At 45.8% G+C, this 14,652-nt stretch overlaps 1 protein-coding gene across 1 annotated transcript; it reads right to left on the bottom strand.

Annotated features, from left to right (window-relative positions):
* Nucleotides 1–2,712: 2,712 nt before the first annotated feature.
* Nucleotides 2,713–14,235, bottom strand: Nifk (nucleolar protein interacting with the FHA domain of MKI67). The gene is made up of 7 exons (XM_021163082.2): nt 14,081–14,235; nt 12,356–12,499; nt 8,522–8,630; nt 6,763–6,974; nt 5,662–5,718; nt 3,841–3,975; nt 2,713–3,569 (listed from the first exon to the last, which is right to left on the bottom strand). The coding sequence occupies exons 1-7, from the start codon at nt 14,183–14,185 to the stop codon at nt 3,378–3,380; spliced, it is 954 nt and encodes a 317-aa protein (XP_021018741.1). The 5' UTR covers nt 14,186–14,235; the 3' UTR covers nt 2,713–3,377.
* Between the last annotated feature and the right edge of the window lie 417 nt (nt 14,236–14,652).

Raw genomic sequence — 14,652 nt, 5'->3', positions numbered from 1 at the left:
TTGGCTACGCTGCAAGTTGAGGCTAGCCAGGGATAGAAAAGACTGTGTCTTAAACAAAAAAAGCAACAGTGTAACCCCCACCCTCCACTAATCCTGTACTTCTGGCAATCTAAATACCAGATTTAGTTTTTAGGCTCTGTTGCCACCTACTGGTATACTGTTGCTGGTTTTTGTTTTGTTTTGTTTTGTAGACAGGGTTTCTCTGTATAGCCCTGACTGTCCTGGAACTCACTTTGTAGACCAGGCTGGCTTCGACTGTTGCTGTTATTTTGAGAACCTGTCTTCACAGGGCTTTTATTGCTGTAATGAAACACCAAGACCAAAGCAAATTGGGGGAGGATATGGCTTATTTCTCTTACATGTCCAAACCACAATTCACTGAAAAAGGCAGGACCTGGAGGCAGGACCTGAAGGCAGGTGCTGATATGGAGGGTGCTGCTTACCAGTCTGCTCAGTCCACTTTCTTTAAACCCAGGGCCACCAGCCCACGATGGCATCTACGCTGTGCTGGGCTTCCTCTATCAATCACATACTAACTAATCATGGGAGGGCATGGTTGATTAAATACTTATTTATCATGTAACAACCTGATTGGCTAAATGGGAACCCAAGAGTTCAAAGGTCTTCATACCATGACAGGCCAGCATAATTAAGGACAACAATCCTCCTGCCTCCACTGTGTACCATGACCAATTTTCAGTGCTGGGAGTGTACCCCAGGGACTCAAGCATGTGAAACAAGCACACCACAGATCTAATTTCAAGTTTATCTTCTTGTTTTGTTTTGAAACAGAGTCTACTGTGTAAGCCAGGCTACCCTGGGAACTCTCCGTTCTACTTCCACTATTGGGAAATTACCCATGTGCAGCATCATGACCAGCACAGAATGACTAAAATTCACACTGAATCATTTCAACATAGTATTTGAAGATTGTGACACCACAAGCAAACAGCAGGGGTTTGCTGTGTCAGAATACTACTTTATGACACGAAGTGTCGTGTGGTGTTATATGCTGCACCGGGATGCCACAGTGCACCTGCTGATCCAGTGGCATACATGGAGCACCATGTCATTAGTGGACATTCTGGTGTCTACAGAACAGTCATTATCACAACGGAGCCCTGCAGCACCACAATGCCACATGATGACACAATGGAGCCTTGCATTCTCAACTGACCCGTGACATCAAAATGTCAGATGTGTGGTGATGGCACACCGAAGCACTGTGATGACAAATGGTCATGATGCCACAATCAGCAGTGACGACACTGTTGGGACTTAGCTGTGACAGGTGTCTCGTGCCCTTAGATCTCCTGGAACTGGAGTCACTGGCAATTGTGAGCTGTCATGTGGGTCCTGGGAATCAAGCCTAGTGTCTGAGCCATCCCTCCAGTTTCCCTTAGCTAAGTGTAAATGCTCATTTTAGTTTTTGTAAATGTGAGGGTGGTTCCTAGTGTCCAAATCACTGGCAAACATTGGCCGGTGCACAAGGTTTGATCCTGGTAAGAGCAGGGCAGATGCCAGGCAGGGTGGTATATACAGGAGGGTCATCCTTAATTATATCACGTGCCCGGAATACAAAGACTGTCTCAACAAACTAAAAAATGGGGCTGAGAAGATGACACAGGAAAATACTTGTCTTACAAGCATAAGGTTCTAAGTTTGGTCTTCAGAACCCATGTGAAAAAAACCAGGCTTGGTGGTGCACCCATCAACAGAGAAAGATCTCAGAGGCTTTCTGGCCTGCTTTGTGAGACCCTGTCTCAAAATGGTCTTCTGATTTCCATACATGTGTGTGTTCCTTCCTCTCCTAACATCAGACATATATACACATAAGGTGAAGTGATTGAAGAAATAGTCTGACTTACACACATGCAAAAGATGTCATAGGCATTTAAGGGGTGACATTCTGATTTGATTCTAAATTATATTCATTAGCTTAAACCATCAGGAAAAAAAAAAATCAGGAAATTAGGCTGTAGCTAAAGCTAGGTTCTAAAGTCTGAAGTGTCTGCAAGTGAGTATAAAAGGCCCCTGCACTCAAAAGTGCTCACCCAGGTCCCAAACTCCATCACTACCTGGGTTGTGCTGTGTGTTATGGCCTCAAATCAGGTTCATTAAGAGTCCTCCTGCCGGGCGGTGGTGGCGCACGCCTTTAATCCCAGCACTCGGGAGGCAGAGGCAGGCGGATTTCTGAGTTCGAGGCCAGCCTGGTCTACAAAGTGAGTTCCAGGACAGCCAGGGCTATACAGAGAAACCCTGTCTCGAAAAACCAAAAAAAAAAAAAAAAAGAGTCCTCCTATCTTGGACTGGAGAGATGGCCCAGTGGTTAAGAGCACTGACTGCTCTTCCAGAGGTCCTGAGTTCAATTCCCAGCAACCACATGGTAGCTCACAACCATCTGTAATGGGATCCAATGCTCTCTTCTGGTGTGTCTTTAGACAGCTACAGTGTACTGATATACATAAAATTCTAAAAAAAAGTCCTACCTCAAGCTGCCAGCTTCTTTAATCTCAGCAGCTGGGAGGCAGTGGCAGGTGGATAGAGTGAGTTCCAGGACAGTCAGGACAACATAGAGAAAAACTGTCTAACCAGAGTCCTATGTCAGATGATTAAGGGGCAGAGGGATAGAAGACAACTGATTTCCCTTCAGGGACACACACAGCATGTACACTCACTCACACCCCACAACTGGCCAAAAAGGAAGCTTAATCAAGGAGATTGACAGTTATATTCAAGAAACCCAAATTAGCAAAACAAAAGCATAGAAAGGGCACAGAAACTTACAACAGGAGATGGTGACATTTCTTATTTCCCCCTAAAGTTCTTAAGTTTTCTTGTACACAAATAAACTGTAGAAAAGTCTGGTCAGTGAATCTTGAATACAACTGCTGAAACTGATTTGTGACACCTACACACTAGCTTAGCTGCAGTAACTGTGGGTCATTTCGGATTCCTCCTCAGCTCCTGGACACATGTGCAAATCTATTCACACCAGAACTGCCCTTTCACTCTCTGGATTTCATCTCCAGTTTCAGATGTCTGAGGTTGAAGCCTGACATATTTTTTTTGGGGGGGGTGGGGGGGTTAGATACACAACTACACACCGTCCAAACAGCACCAATCGGCTGTTTGTTGGTAGTTAAGCCTGAGTTTCATAAGGATAGTAAAACTAAGGGATCGATGAAGCCTGAAGACAAATTCAGGACAGGAAAGGGAACAGTCAGGTTCCCAGTGGCTTTCCTCACTGGAAAACCAAACACGTATTCTTCCTCCAACAGTCTTGTCTGTGCTTGCATGTCACTGCACCTAGTAAAATACAGTAGTCCTTTATAACAACAAATCTGCCTAGAACTATGCACAGAACGCTGGCGGGATCACTGCTTGCTCTTCCTTTTTCTCGGTCTTTTTTTCCCAGGGCTTGCAGATGCTGGGGTCTCCTGTGTGTCTTCTTTCACTGGGAGCACAGGCAGCTTGAGAATGATTTCATCATCTTTATCGCCACTGACTTCCATCACCTGCGATTTTCGCCTCTCCAAAAACGTCGGTGTACAAACTGGTGTGGGACCCTGAAAGCAAGAAGAGCACTATAGTCTAGGACTGTACACAGGCGCTAGGAACACAGCCCAGAGTCACTACTGCCCTAGTGTTCACCCAACATCACTACCTTCTTAGCCTTTACCAGGAACACACGACACCTCCACCCTCCTAGTTTTAAGGTGTACCATGGGATCTATTTTCAGCCTGTTTTTATTTCCCATTGACACAAGGGAAGACCCCTTTTCCTCATTCAAATTATGCCTACAGCAACTGATTTCCAGAATGCAAAGGCATGCTCACCTGGCTGTCCACAGACGACTTCTTCCTCCTAGACCTCTTACGCTTCTTAGGAATGTTATTGGAAATGCCCTCTTTCATCATCTTCTCCTTTCTCCTAGGTATGCCTGAAAGCCCTTCTTTTTGGTCAGGTAAAACCTGAAGAATAAAGGCTAGGATTTAACACTTTGCTTATTTCTCAGCTACAGGCGCATGTTACAGTTGTATGCCTATCTTTAAACTGCCAGTTAGCTGTCGTCAGCAAGGCACAGGCTGTGCTTTCCCCAGGTGTTATGGTGCATGTCTATCTCAGCCAGGTTCACACCACAGCTTGTCCTCAAGTTTTGACACAACACTTCTGTGACTTGAGACTGGGGCAAAAAAGCAACAGACACCTAGATTCTGAGGAAGGCATAATAAGCTTGGAAATAGATGTCACCTCACCACCAACTAATTACAATTTTGGGAAAAAGGCTGACAGGTTCTATGGAAGATAGAAAACATTCTTAAGATTCAGTCAAGGAAACCTTCGGCAACCCTAGCGAAAGACATCGGAGACTCCTTAATGTAGTAGAGGGGAAAGTGCAGCAAGGCTTCCTTATCTCCTTTCCTAACTAGCAAGGGAGAAATGCCTCTGCTAATTCACTTCTTGTTCCCGTGGTTGCTGAGGTCCAACCTATACACAACACAATCAATCACAGAACCCATGCTCACCTGATTCACTCTGACTGAGTTTTATGACTATTTCCAGTTTGAAAGAACATGAAGCAAAAAGCATGTTCTAAAATGACAAGATAATGAAGATCAAGGGGCTGGAGAGATGGTTTAGCACCGGCTGCTCTTCCAGAGGACTAGGTTCAATTTCCAGCACCCACATGGTGGCTCCCAACTGTGTGTATGCAAGCCTGCTTTATTTCCCGTGGACAAAGTCTTTCCCAGGACTGGAAGCTAGACTGGTGGGTAGCAAGTATCACATGTCCATGATCCCCCTCTTCCAAGGGTCACAGGCATGAACATGAACATACAGCATGAACCTGACATTATGTGGGTTCTAGGATTTGAACTCAGGACCTTATATTTGTGTAGCAAGTGCTCTTTCTCAATGGGCCAGCTCTCCACATGATTTTAGGATTTTAAAAATCCACAATGCAGGGCCCGAGAGATGGCTGAGCAGGTAAGAGCATGACTGCTCTTCTAGAGGTCCCAAATTTAATTCCCAGCAATTACATGATGGCTCACCACCATCTGTAATGGGATCTGATGTCTTCTTCTGGTGTGTCTGGAGACAGCTACAGTGTACTCACATACATAAATAATTCTAAAACAAAACAAAAACAAAAAACCTCAAAAAACTCAAACACTCCCACAATGCAGGAGAGCAGGTCTAGTGGCATAAGCCTTCAGTTCTAGCATCAAGGATGCGATGTGGGAGGCAGGAGGACGGGAGGTTTATCTTCAGGACTGTAATTTAGGGGTTTACTGTGTAACACTGGGACTCCCCTTTCAGCTACATTAAGATCATTAGATCTTAGAAAAGTCCCCCAATAAACACCAAAACACCCACCAACTATATGAAGTCTTTAACAAAATGTGTAGTAGAAATTACTTACTTTATTCAGATAATTTACCTTAAAAAAAGCCTTTTTTGATTACTTTGTGCGTATTTGTGAGCATGTGTGTGGTGCTCCGAGGACTACTTTTAGGAGTCAGCTCTTTCCTTCAACAATGGGAGAGTGCTTAGTGGCTGAACTAGGCAGCCAGGCTTGGTGGCAAGTGCTTCCTTCCAAGTCTTGCCAACACTCCTCAAAGTATTTCTACCAGTGGCCATTATCCAGATGATCTTACCTGGTTACCCTCAGAATCTCTATGAGTGACAGCAATGTTCTTTGGCTTAGGTAGGACCTGCAAATAAACAATTTGCATATTTATCAGCTATATGCATATGCTGTAGCTGAATTCCTATTTTAAGCATCAGTGTCCAATTGCCAAATGGGCTGAATGTTACCAAGGGCAAGATTTTGCTGTAACCTGGGTGAGTATATAACTTGGAAGGCTGAGGCAAAAAAGTCTCCAATTTTCGGGAAGCCTAGATCATGTAGCAAGACCTTGGTTTAAAAAATAAAAATAAAAAACAGCTAGGGACTAGAGAGATTGTTCAACAGTTATGAGCACTGACTGTTCTTTCAGAGGAAACAGATTCAATTCCCAGCACCCAAATGGTGACTTGCAACTATCTGTAAACTATAGTTTTAGCGTACCTAATGCTTTTCTGGTCTCCAAGGACACCTGGCAACCACTTGGTGCACAGGCAGGAAAGTATACTGGGGGTAAAAACCTGGCAGGGGCCTGGGAATGAAGTTCATACAAAGTAAAATACTTAAAGCTCTGTGTTATACCTCCAGGACTGCATGAACCTGGAATCATTACATATGTCTGAAATCCCAGCACTTAGGAAGCAGAGGCAGGAAGATCAGAAATTCTAAGTTTGATGCCAGCTTGGAATGAGAGACTCATTCTTACCAACATCAACAATAGTAGCAGCCACTTGTATAGGGCTGTAAGCAAGCTCATCTGTCTACTCAGGATCCCAAGACACAGAGGCAAGAGGATCTATGATGAAGGCTTGCCTGAGCTACAAACTACATCCAAACCAGTCCATGCAACTCAGCCAGGTCTTTTCTCTAAAAGCTGTTTGAGGGTGGGAGGGATGGATGACGTATGCTCAGTGCCCTGGGTCCCATCCTCAGTACCAGACCCTTGCCTAGCATGGGCAGACTCCAGCCTGGCCACCATCAACCAAAAGAGCCGCATATACAAACTAAACCCAACCTAGCGTGTGAGGAGCACTGAGGTAGAGTCTGTATCATCAGACATGGGCTACAACTAGCAAGGCAGGAAGCTCACCCCTAAGAGAAACCACCAAGAAAACTGGAAAAGGATGTTTACCAGTGAGGGAAAACTATAATCAATCCCCTTTGCAGCTAGTTTCTTCCGGAGTAATTTTTCCTTCTTCTTAAACCTATACTCCATCTTCAACATCTGCAAATGTTGTCGTTTCTGATTATAGCGCTTCACTGCTGGAAATGATGGCTGGTGAAACAGAGCATTCCTCTGCCTAAAAAGGTCTTTATGGACCGTTTTTCGTGGCATAAATTTACCTATAAAACAAAGAGAAAAGGGTCTTCTAATTTTATATTTCCCAGAAAGCCATTTCTTGTGGTATGAACTACCTATATGACAGAAATAACCTTTAAACATCAAACAATGATTATTGTCTATGCATGTGTGTGGGTTCACACACCCTGCCCACGGAGGCTGTGGACAACTTTGTGGAGTTGGTTCTCTCTTATTTTGATGTGGGATCTGGGGAAGGAACTCAGACCATCACACTTTCAGAGCAGCTTGACCTGCTCAGCCACCTCTCCGCCCTCTTCTTTCTCTCTTTTCTCTTCCTTTCCTTCCTTCTTTTCTTTTTTAAACACAGGGACTCACATAGCCTAAGCTGGCCCTAAAGTTGCCTAAAATGACCTTGAACTTAAGGTCTTCCAGCTTCCACTCCCCCAAATCTAGGCACTAAAGGCTTGAACCATCAGATGCAGTGTATGTGCAGCCTTGTACACGCTAGGCCAGTACTCTACCAGGTAAACTACACTCCTAGTCCCCGATAATCCCACTCTGTCCTGGACAGGGTAAGGATTTGTGGCAAGAGTCAAAAAACCCAGTAGAACTCAAAGCCCTTTCTGGTATCTTCCTCAAGCAGGACAGAGCAGAGCACCAATGCCCTCAGGTTTCTGCTCAGTCGATTTCTCCCAACAGGAGCCAGGCTTTCTACTGAACATGGAACACCATGACCATGACCATGTCTCCCATGGTGACTGGAACTGGGAGAACAAGTTACAGGAAGCCCTGTGAACCTGTAAACTGGTCCCAGGGCAGGGTACACTCTACCATGGGCGTAGGCAGGCTGCACACTTAGGTCTACCTTCCAAAGACAGAGATCTGGATGGTGATGCCACAGGTTTCCTGTGACGGACACAAAAGTTCACAGTGTCTCTGTGGTAAACAACTTACATGTGCATCTGTGGGTGAGGCGTCTGTGCAGGGCAAGGAGGACTTTCTACTCTCTTACTCTCTGTTTCACTTCCTTCAAACTGCCTCTTACTGAGCCTGGAGCCGGGCTACGGCCAGGGCTGCACCTCCCTCACTGAGTCTGATCTTGAAATGCGATTCTTTACTTTTGGTCTTGCCCTGTGTAGACTCGGCTAAGAGGCTGCACCCAGGTCTCACAGACCTGTAGCCCATCTTCTGTTCCCCATTTGAATCCCCTAACATCCCAGTAACTAAAGGTTAGTGACCTCTGGTTTGGCATTCACCACTCACTGGGTAAGAAATGACCTCAGGCTGCACTGCCATCCTTTTCCTGGCTCACACCTATCTAACCCCCAGTTTTCTTTTCCTTTTTTGACATAAGGTCTCTACAGAGCATTGGATGCCCCTGGACTTAGAGAGATCAGCCTGTCTCTGCCTCCCAAGTGCCAGGATTAAAGGCATGTGCCACTTATGCTGGGCTTTAATCCCACCAGTTTTCAATTTGAGCAGAATTCTTTCCAATCACACATTAAAGATGGGTCAGCTTCTCTTCCGAGTACAATGTCACAAGTAACTTTGTAATCCCACCACAGTGCAGAAAGGTCAGAATACTTACATGATAGAAGTCTTTCACCAAAAAGGTAGTTATCCATTGTTTCTGCAACTATCTTGGCAACATCCTCAGACTCAAACTCCACAAAGGCATAGCCTTTGCTGTTTCCAGTCTGTAACAGAAAAACCCACAAAAGAGCCGTTAAGTCTAACTATCACCAAGCTCCTAACAAGCCCCAGTTGAAACTTTTACTATTTCAAAGCCGTTGACCCCTGCCCCCATCCCCCAAACTAACACACAAACAGACAGATAAGACAGTCACAGCTTGGAACATAGATTTTCTGGTATCTTTAAAATCTGGCTTAGTATGATACATCCCTGAGTATTCTGGCTACAATGAATTCAGTAGTACTCGCTGGTGGTAAGAAGGCTATCTTTTGGGCTTTCACAGTTCTGGATTTGTCTACTCATTTCTCATTTCACACACCAGCGAGGGCCAAAATTTTTTTTTTTTTTTTTTCCCATTAAAAACCAAGCAGTCTGGGTAATCCCAGACTGGAATCCCAGTTACACAGGAGGCTGAGGCAGGATCTTGTGAGTATAATGAGGACAGTCTGGGCAACTAAGTAAAACTGTCTCAAAATAAAATAGCAATGTAAGCCCATGCTAACCTATTGTGCTTCCCCACGTTCAGTCCCCAGTGCCTGAGGAGAACACAGGCAGCTCGACCTCACCTCACACATTAAGGGTGGAGACAACCAAGCCTCCAGTGTCATGAGACCAAGGAACTTGCCCTGATTTCCACAGCCTAGGCAAAGGAACTGGCCTGGACTTCCTAACCCCTGTACCAGCTCATGAGTGGATTCCCACACTCAGAATGGTCCTAAGTATAGGGTGGGTTCTGGAGTTCAAATGTCTATACTTCGATCCTGGCACTGACCTGTGTTAAGTAACAGACTGTCATTCCATGAATTAAAAAACTCTCATCAGGATGCCATGAAAATACCAATGTCCCAAAAAGCTCAACAACATATTACAAAAGCAAACAGCAGCAATTCAAAGTTAATTTCAGTTACACAGACAGAGTAAGGCCAGGTTGAGTATCAACCACCAACCATCTCCTACCAGCACTTCCAACCACACCAAAACAACAGACTACCACTGCAAACTAATAGATCCTTTGAAAGGGAATTTGAAAGGACATGCCATTCCAAGAACAAAAATCAAGGGCAGTGAAATGACTCACCAGACAATGGCACCACCTACCAAGTCTACCTGACTCCAACCCCAGGAAACACAAGGTGGAAGGAAAAAAAACAAACTAGCTGATTTCTACATTCACTCCTGCTCCATTCTAATAAATAAAAGTAATCAAGAAAGAAAGAAAAGAAGCCAAAAAGCCAAGGGCTGGATGCCCAACACAGACAAAAAGGTGGGTTTAAGCCCCAGCACCATAAAACAGGCAAAAATCAGAGTTATGAAGTAGCAATGAAATACTTTTATGGTTGTGGGCCACCGCATGAGAACTGTATAGAAGGGTTGCAGCATTAGGAAGGCTGTAGGGGCTGGAGAGATTGCTCAGTGGCTAAGAGCACTGGACCTGGGTTCAATTCCCAGCACCCACATGGTGGCTTCAATTTCCTAGTTCAGAAGCTCTGATGCCCCCATTCTGGCTTCTGCAGGCACTAGGCATGCATGTGGTTCACAAACACATAGACAGGCAGAATACCCAGACAGATAAATAATAAAAATTCCCTTTAAGCCAGGCATGGTGATGAGTGCCTATAATCCTAGTAATTGGGAAGCAGAGGTAGGACAGCTTCAAGTTCAAGGCCAGCCTGGTCCAGGTAGCAAGTCTGGGACAGCCAGAACTCCACAGTTAATCTCCGACTCCAACCAACCAAATCAAAACCTAACACTTTAAAGGTACTTAGAAGATGTAAATCTAAAAACTTGTTGAAATACATGGTCTTTGTCATGCAGGTGATGGCTCATCCTAGCATCTGAGCCACTCCTAGGCTCTCAAGCTGGAACCAAGTTTCTGGAGTAAATATGGACTCATTTTTCACTGCATCTCACTAGCTGAACAGTGAACAAAGATTGCATCTCCTGGTAGCTGTCAAACAAGTGCAGTAATACATCAAGAATCAGATGTATTTGGGGAGCAACCTCCATAGCAAGTGATGAATAGCTATCCTATGAGACTGTAGAGTCTACAGGATTTAGAAGCCATGACCCAGGCAGAGGAAGTGGCTTCTAAGATTAGCAGGAAGCTGGAGGAACTGAGGAGAAACACTTGACAAAAGGGAAGAAAGAGGCTGCTGGCTGTGTTGGCCATGGCACCTGCAAGAGACGGCAGTTACATTCCAGACGAGTTCCAGGAGACTCAGCGACCCACAAAGAAAGCGCCAAAGCCCACGAGCCTCCTCAGGACAATGCAAGACTCGTCTTCTCCTTCCCCACACGCAAACAAAAGAACAGATGGGACAGCACAAGTCTCCCAAGAGGAAGAATTGCTCAGGGAACTAGGAGAGGCAACCAGCGGGAGGAGTCCCAAGGCGAGGAAATTCTCTTCCAGGGAGGAATCAGTTGGCAGTAGGCCTCAAGAAGGTGGTGGTATCACAAAGCGACAATTCCCATCCCCTGACTTAAACCCCGGTAAAAGCAAATTCACAAAAAATGGTTCCTGTGGTTTTAGGGGATCTATTAGAGAAACCTTACATAAGTTCAAATGAACAAACTTAAGTTCATTAACCCCAGGGTTAGCAGTCACAAAATAAACATGATCTACTTGTCTGTGTAGTCTGAGGACGAGAAGCAACTACCTTAGTTAAATGAACACTTAGAACACTGATTCTGCTCTTGAGGTTGTTTTAAATTTCAATCCTTGCTGCCCAATTTTCCCGAGGGAAGCCCTGTAAGCAACGTGTGGCTGTGCCCTGTAAGCACATCCAACCCTCAGCCTGTCGGGTGAGCTCCCAGATAGAACCTTCTAACAAAAGGTAAGCCAACTCCAAGCATGAAGTCTCAGTGCTGTTCCTCAAGACGCTCCACCACCTTGTCTGTGCACAGGCAGAGGCTGGAGGATGCACAGTACCTTCTATTCTCTCAAGACAGGACTTTCTATTAAGCTGGTCGCTTGCTCTTTTGGCTTAACTGGCTGGCAACAAGTTCTACAATCAGTGGTTCCAGCTTCCAATATTGGGGTCACACCTGGCCTTTCACTTGGTGCTTGAAGAAGGTGTGTGTGTGTACGTGTTCCACTTCATGTTTATGGCACAAGCGCTCGGACCTCTGGGCATTTCCCAGGGTGTCTCTGTCATTGGCCTGGAGCTGGGCTCAGCTGGCTGGTTAGCAAGCCTTACGTTCCCAGCACTGAGATCACATGCGCATATGACCGTACCTGGCTTCTGACCTGGGTTCTGTAGGTTGACAGTTATAGACTGAGCTATCTCCACAGCCTCACGATTTCCTGCTTTTTATTGAGATAGAAATCCACACTATGAAACTGTGACTGGCCTCAAACTCAGAGGTCTGCCTGTCCCTGTCTCCTGAGTGCTGGGACTAAAGGCATGGACCACTACACCAAGCTTACTTTCTTGTGATTCCACTGCAATTTGTAAAATCACTTTACTTATATTTACTTTATTTAGAGACAAGCTCTATGTAGCTGTGGGTATCTCCGAACTCATGATGTAAACTAGGCTGGCTTTAAACCGATTCACCTGCCTCTGCTTCCTGAGTGTTGGGATTAAAGGTGTGTACCACCATGCCTGGCTTGTGAAAAGATTCCGGGTAGGAACTTTATAGGTAACAACGCTGTGCCTATGAATACAAAGGATGACATACAATTGACAAGCAAAATATACATAGTTGAATTCAGGAACAGAATCTTACCCGCTTACTTCTAGACAATCTGAATCTGCTAATGTTGCCAAACTGGGCACAGTAGTCATAGATGTGGCTTTCAGAAAGTGTTGAAGGTAGGTGGCCCAGATAAACTACTCCACGGTTAAGTTTTTCTTTCTTCTTTTGCTGAGGCTAAAACAGATAAACATTTTAAAAATACAAACTCATACTACACCAAAACGTGTGTGCGTATACGCATTTTTCTGAGCTGGATCTCACTATGGAGTCTTGGCTGGCCCAAAACTCACTACGTAGACCAGGCTGGCCTCTAACTGCTGAATGCTAAGATTAAAGGCCTCTATCACCATGCCCTGCAAAGGTCTTTATTTTTCAACTAAAGTATGTTGCCATTCCGTAACCTTAGAGTAAATTAATTCTAAAGTCTTTTTCTTTTTTTTTGAGACAGTTTCTTTGTGTAGCCCCAGCTGTCCTGGAGCTAGCTCTGTAGACCAGGCTAGGCTCAAACTCACACAGATCCACCTGCCCCTGCTTCCTGAGTGCTAAGATTAAAGGTGTGTGCCCCCGCCACCCAGCTTCTTAAAGTCCTTTCAGAGGCTAGGTGGAGATCTGCCTGCCTCTGCCTCTCCAACACTAGGATTGAAGGTAAAAGTCACCTTGCCTGGCCTGCAACAAATTTTCAACACCATTCTTTCCCCTTGGTTCAGGAACAAACTCATAACTCTATCAGGGCAGAAACTGAAATACTCGGTGTTTGGTATCTCTCTTCCCTTAAGCCCTTGCTGAGCAAGGCTGAGGCTTGAGTTCAATCACACAGAGCCAGACTCTGCAAGAGACAGATTCCCACACACGCATGCACCATGATGCACACCAAGGCACACACATGTCCACACCCACCTGTCCCTACAAAACAGTCAGCACACCATGTGTTTAAGAGCTAAATGGACAAGCAAGTAACAGTCTGTCATATTCAGAGTAACACTCTGAACCCAAGACCTTCAACTCTGAATGCAGTTGGCAGTTTATTACACCGAATCTTAACTGTTTCCGGTTGTTAACCTTCACGGTGCAGACTCTCCTTCTCTGTCACCATACTATTACCCCAGACAACAAGAACCTGTTTCCTGTCAGGTAGGGTACAGGGTGACCTATAATGTATTCACGAAGTGGATATAGGGGGTTCAAGACCTCGACTGCACAGCAAATGTGAGGTGAGCTTGGGCTACAATAAACCCCACACTGACACTGTAACAAAAGCGACCCTCCCAAAAGACCCCCAGGACAACAACAACAACAAAAAAGAAAAGCTGTCGTTCTCTCCAATGCACTCCAATGGTGCAAACCAAAGGGAATATAAACTTCCGTTAGGGACATTGCATGCAAACTGAACTCGATAGGTGGACAGGTTGAAGCTCTATTCTGAATTCTGACCCTGAGCTGTTTTCTGACTCTCGATCCTCCCAGGACGTGGGCTTCGGAAGGTCTACTCCGTCTTCTAAGCACTACAAGCTAAGGGGACATAACACACCTTCCGAATGCTGCGGTAGACCATGAACCCTCATTTTGCGGGCCAAAGCGGAAGCGTGGCAGCTTTAACACATTCTGAGATCTGGGGGTGCCATGCTCCCACACGTGGTACCCCTCCTCCTTCACCTGACACCGATTCCTGACCTGCCTCGGTCCCCTGATTGGAACCATCTCCCAGCCCGTGAGAGGTTGGCTCCCGAGCCAGCCCGTCCGCCCCGCGCCGCTCACCTTCTTCGTGCGCCGTTGGATCTGCGTCAGAGCTTTCTCAAACTGCGAGTCTTCCTGCGGGTTCAATGCCAGACTCGGCTTCGCGGGTTCTGCTAACCCGGCCATGCTGGAGAACCCCGAACAAGTCAGTCCACGCGGAACCCTCGGAAGTGACGTTCCCTTCGCGTCTCGGAAGCGGAAGTAGAGGCGGAAGTGTAGCAAAAGAGCAGGCCCCGGTGTCTAGTATTGGGGCAGCTCGAGCGCCACCTACTGGCCACAAACTAAAAACATTTTAAATCGGATTAAGGCTCCGTTGGTGAAGCGCTTGTTCTCAGTCCTAGGTTTGAAACCCAGTGCCTCATGTGACTGGAGCCACGCCCCCTGCCCCCATCTGTAATCCCAACACTTGGGAGGTAGAGGCAGGAGGATCAGGAGTTCAGCGCCATTCTCATAAACATAGTTCGAAGACAGCCTGGGCTCCATGGACTCAAAAACAAATTTTAAGTCCCAAACATTAGCCATGCCTGTTGCCTGTTCATGCCAACGTGCAACAGGAAAAGCCTTCCCTGCTGTGGGCTCCTTTTGTAAACTTT

Source organism: Mus caroli, unplaced genomic scaffold (assembly GCF_978045245.1).
Source record: "Mus caroli unplaced genomic scaffold, Mus_caroli_1 scaffold_1, whole genome shotgun sequence".
Taxonomy (NCBI): Eukaryota; Metazoa; Chordata; class Mammalia; order Rodentia; family Muridae; genus Mus; species Mus caroli.
Note: the sequence above shows the minus strand (reverse complement) of the source record. Positions and strands in the feature narration are given on the sequence as shown.

What these genes read in the sequence shown, in the direction of transcription:
- Nifk (XM_021163082.2), bottom strand. Translation starts at nt 14,185, where the DNA reads ATGGCCGGGTTAGCAGAACCCGCGAAGCCGAGTCTGGCATTGAACCCG. An exon ending in TGGTGAAAGACTTCTATCAT is followed by an intron (nt 6,975 to 8,521) that starts GTAAGTATTCTG and finishes TTTGTTTTATAG; the next exon opens with GTAAATTTATGCCACGAAAA. An exon ending in AGTCGTCTGTGGACAGCCAG is followed by an intron (nt 3,570 to 3,840) that starts GTGAGCATGCCT and finishes TCTTGCTTTCAG; the next exon opens with GGTCCCACACCAGTTTGTAC.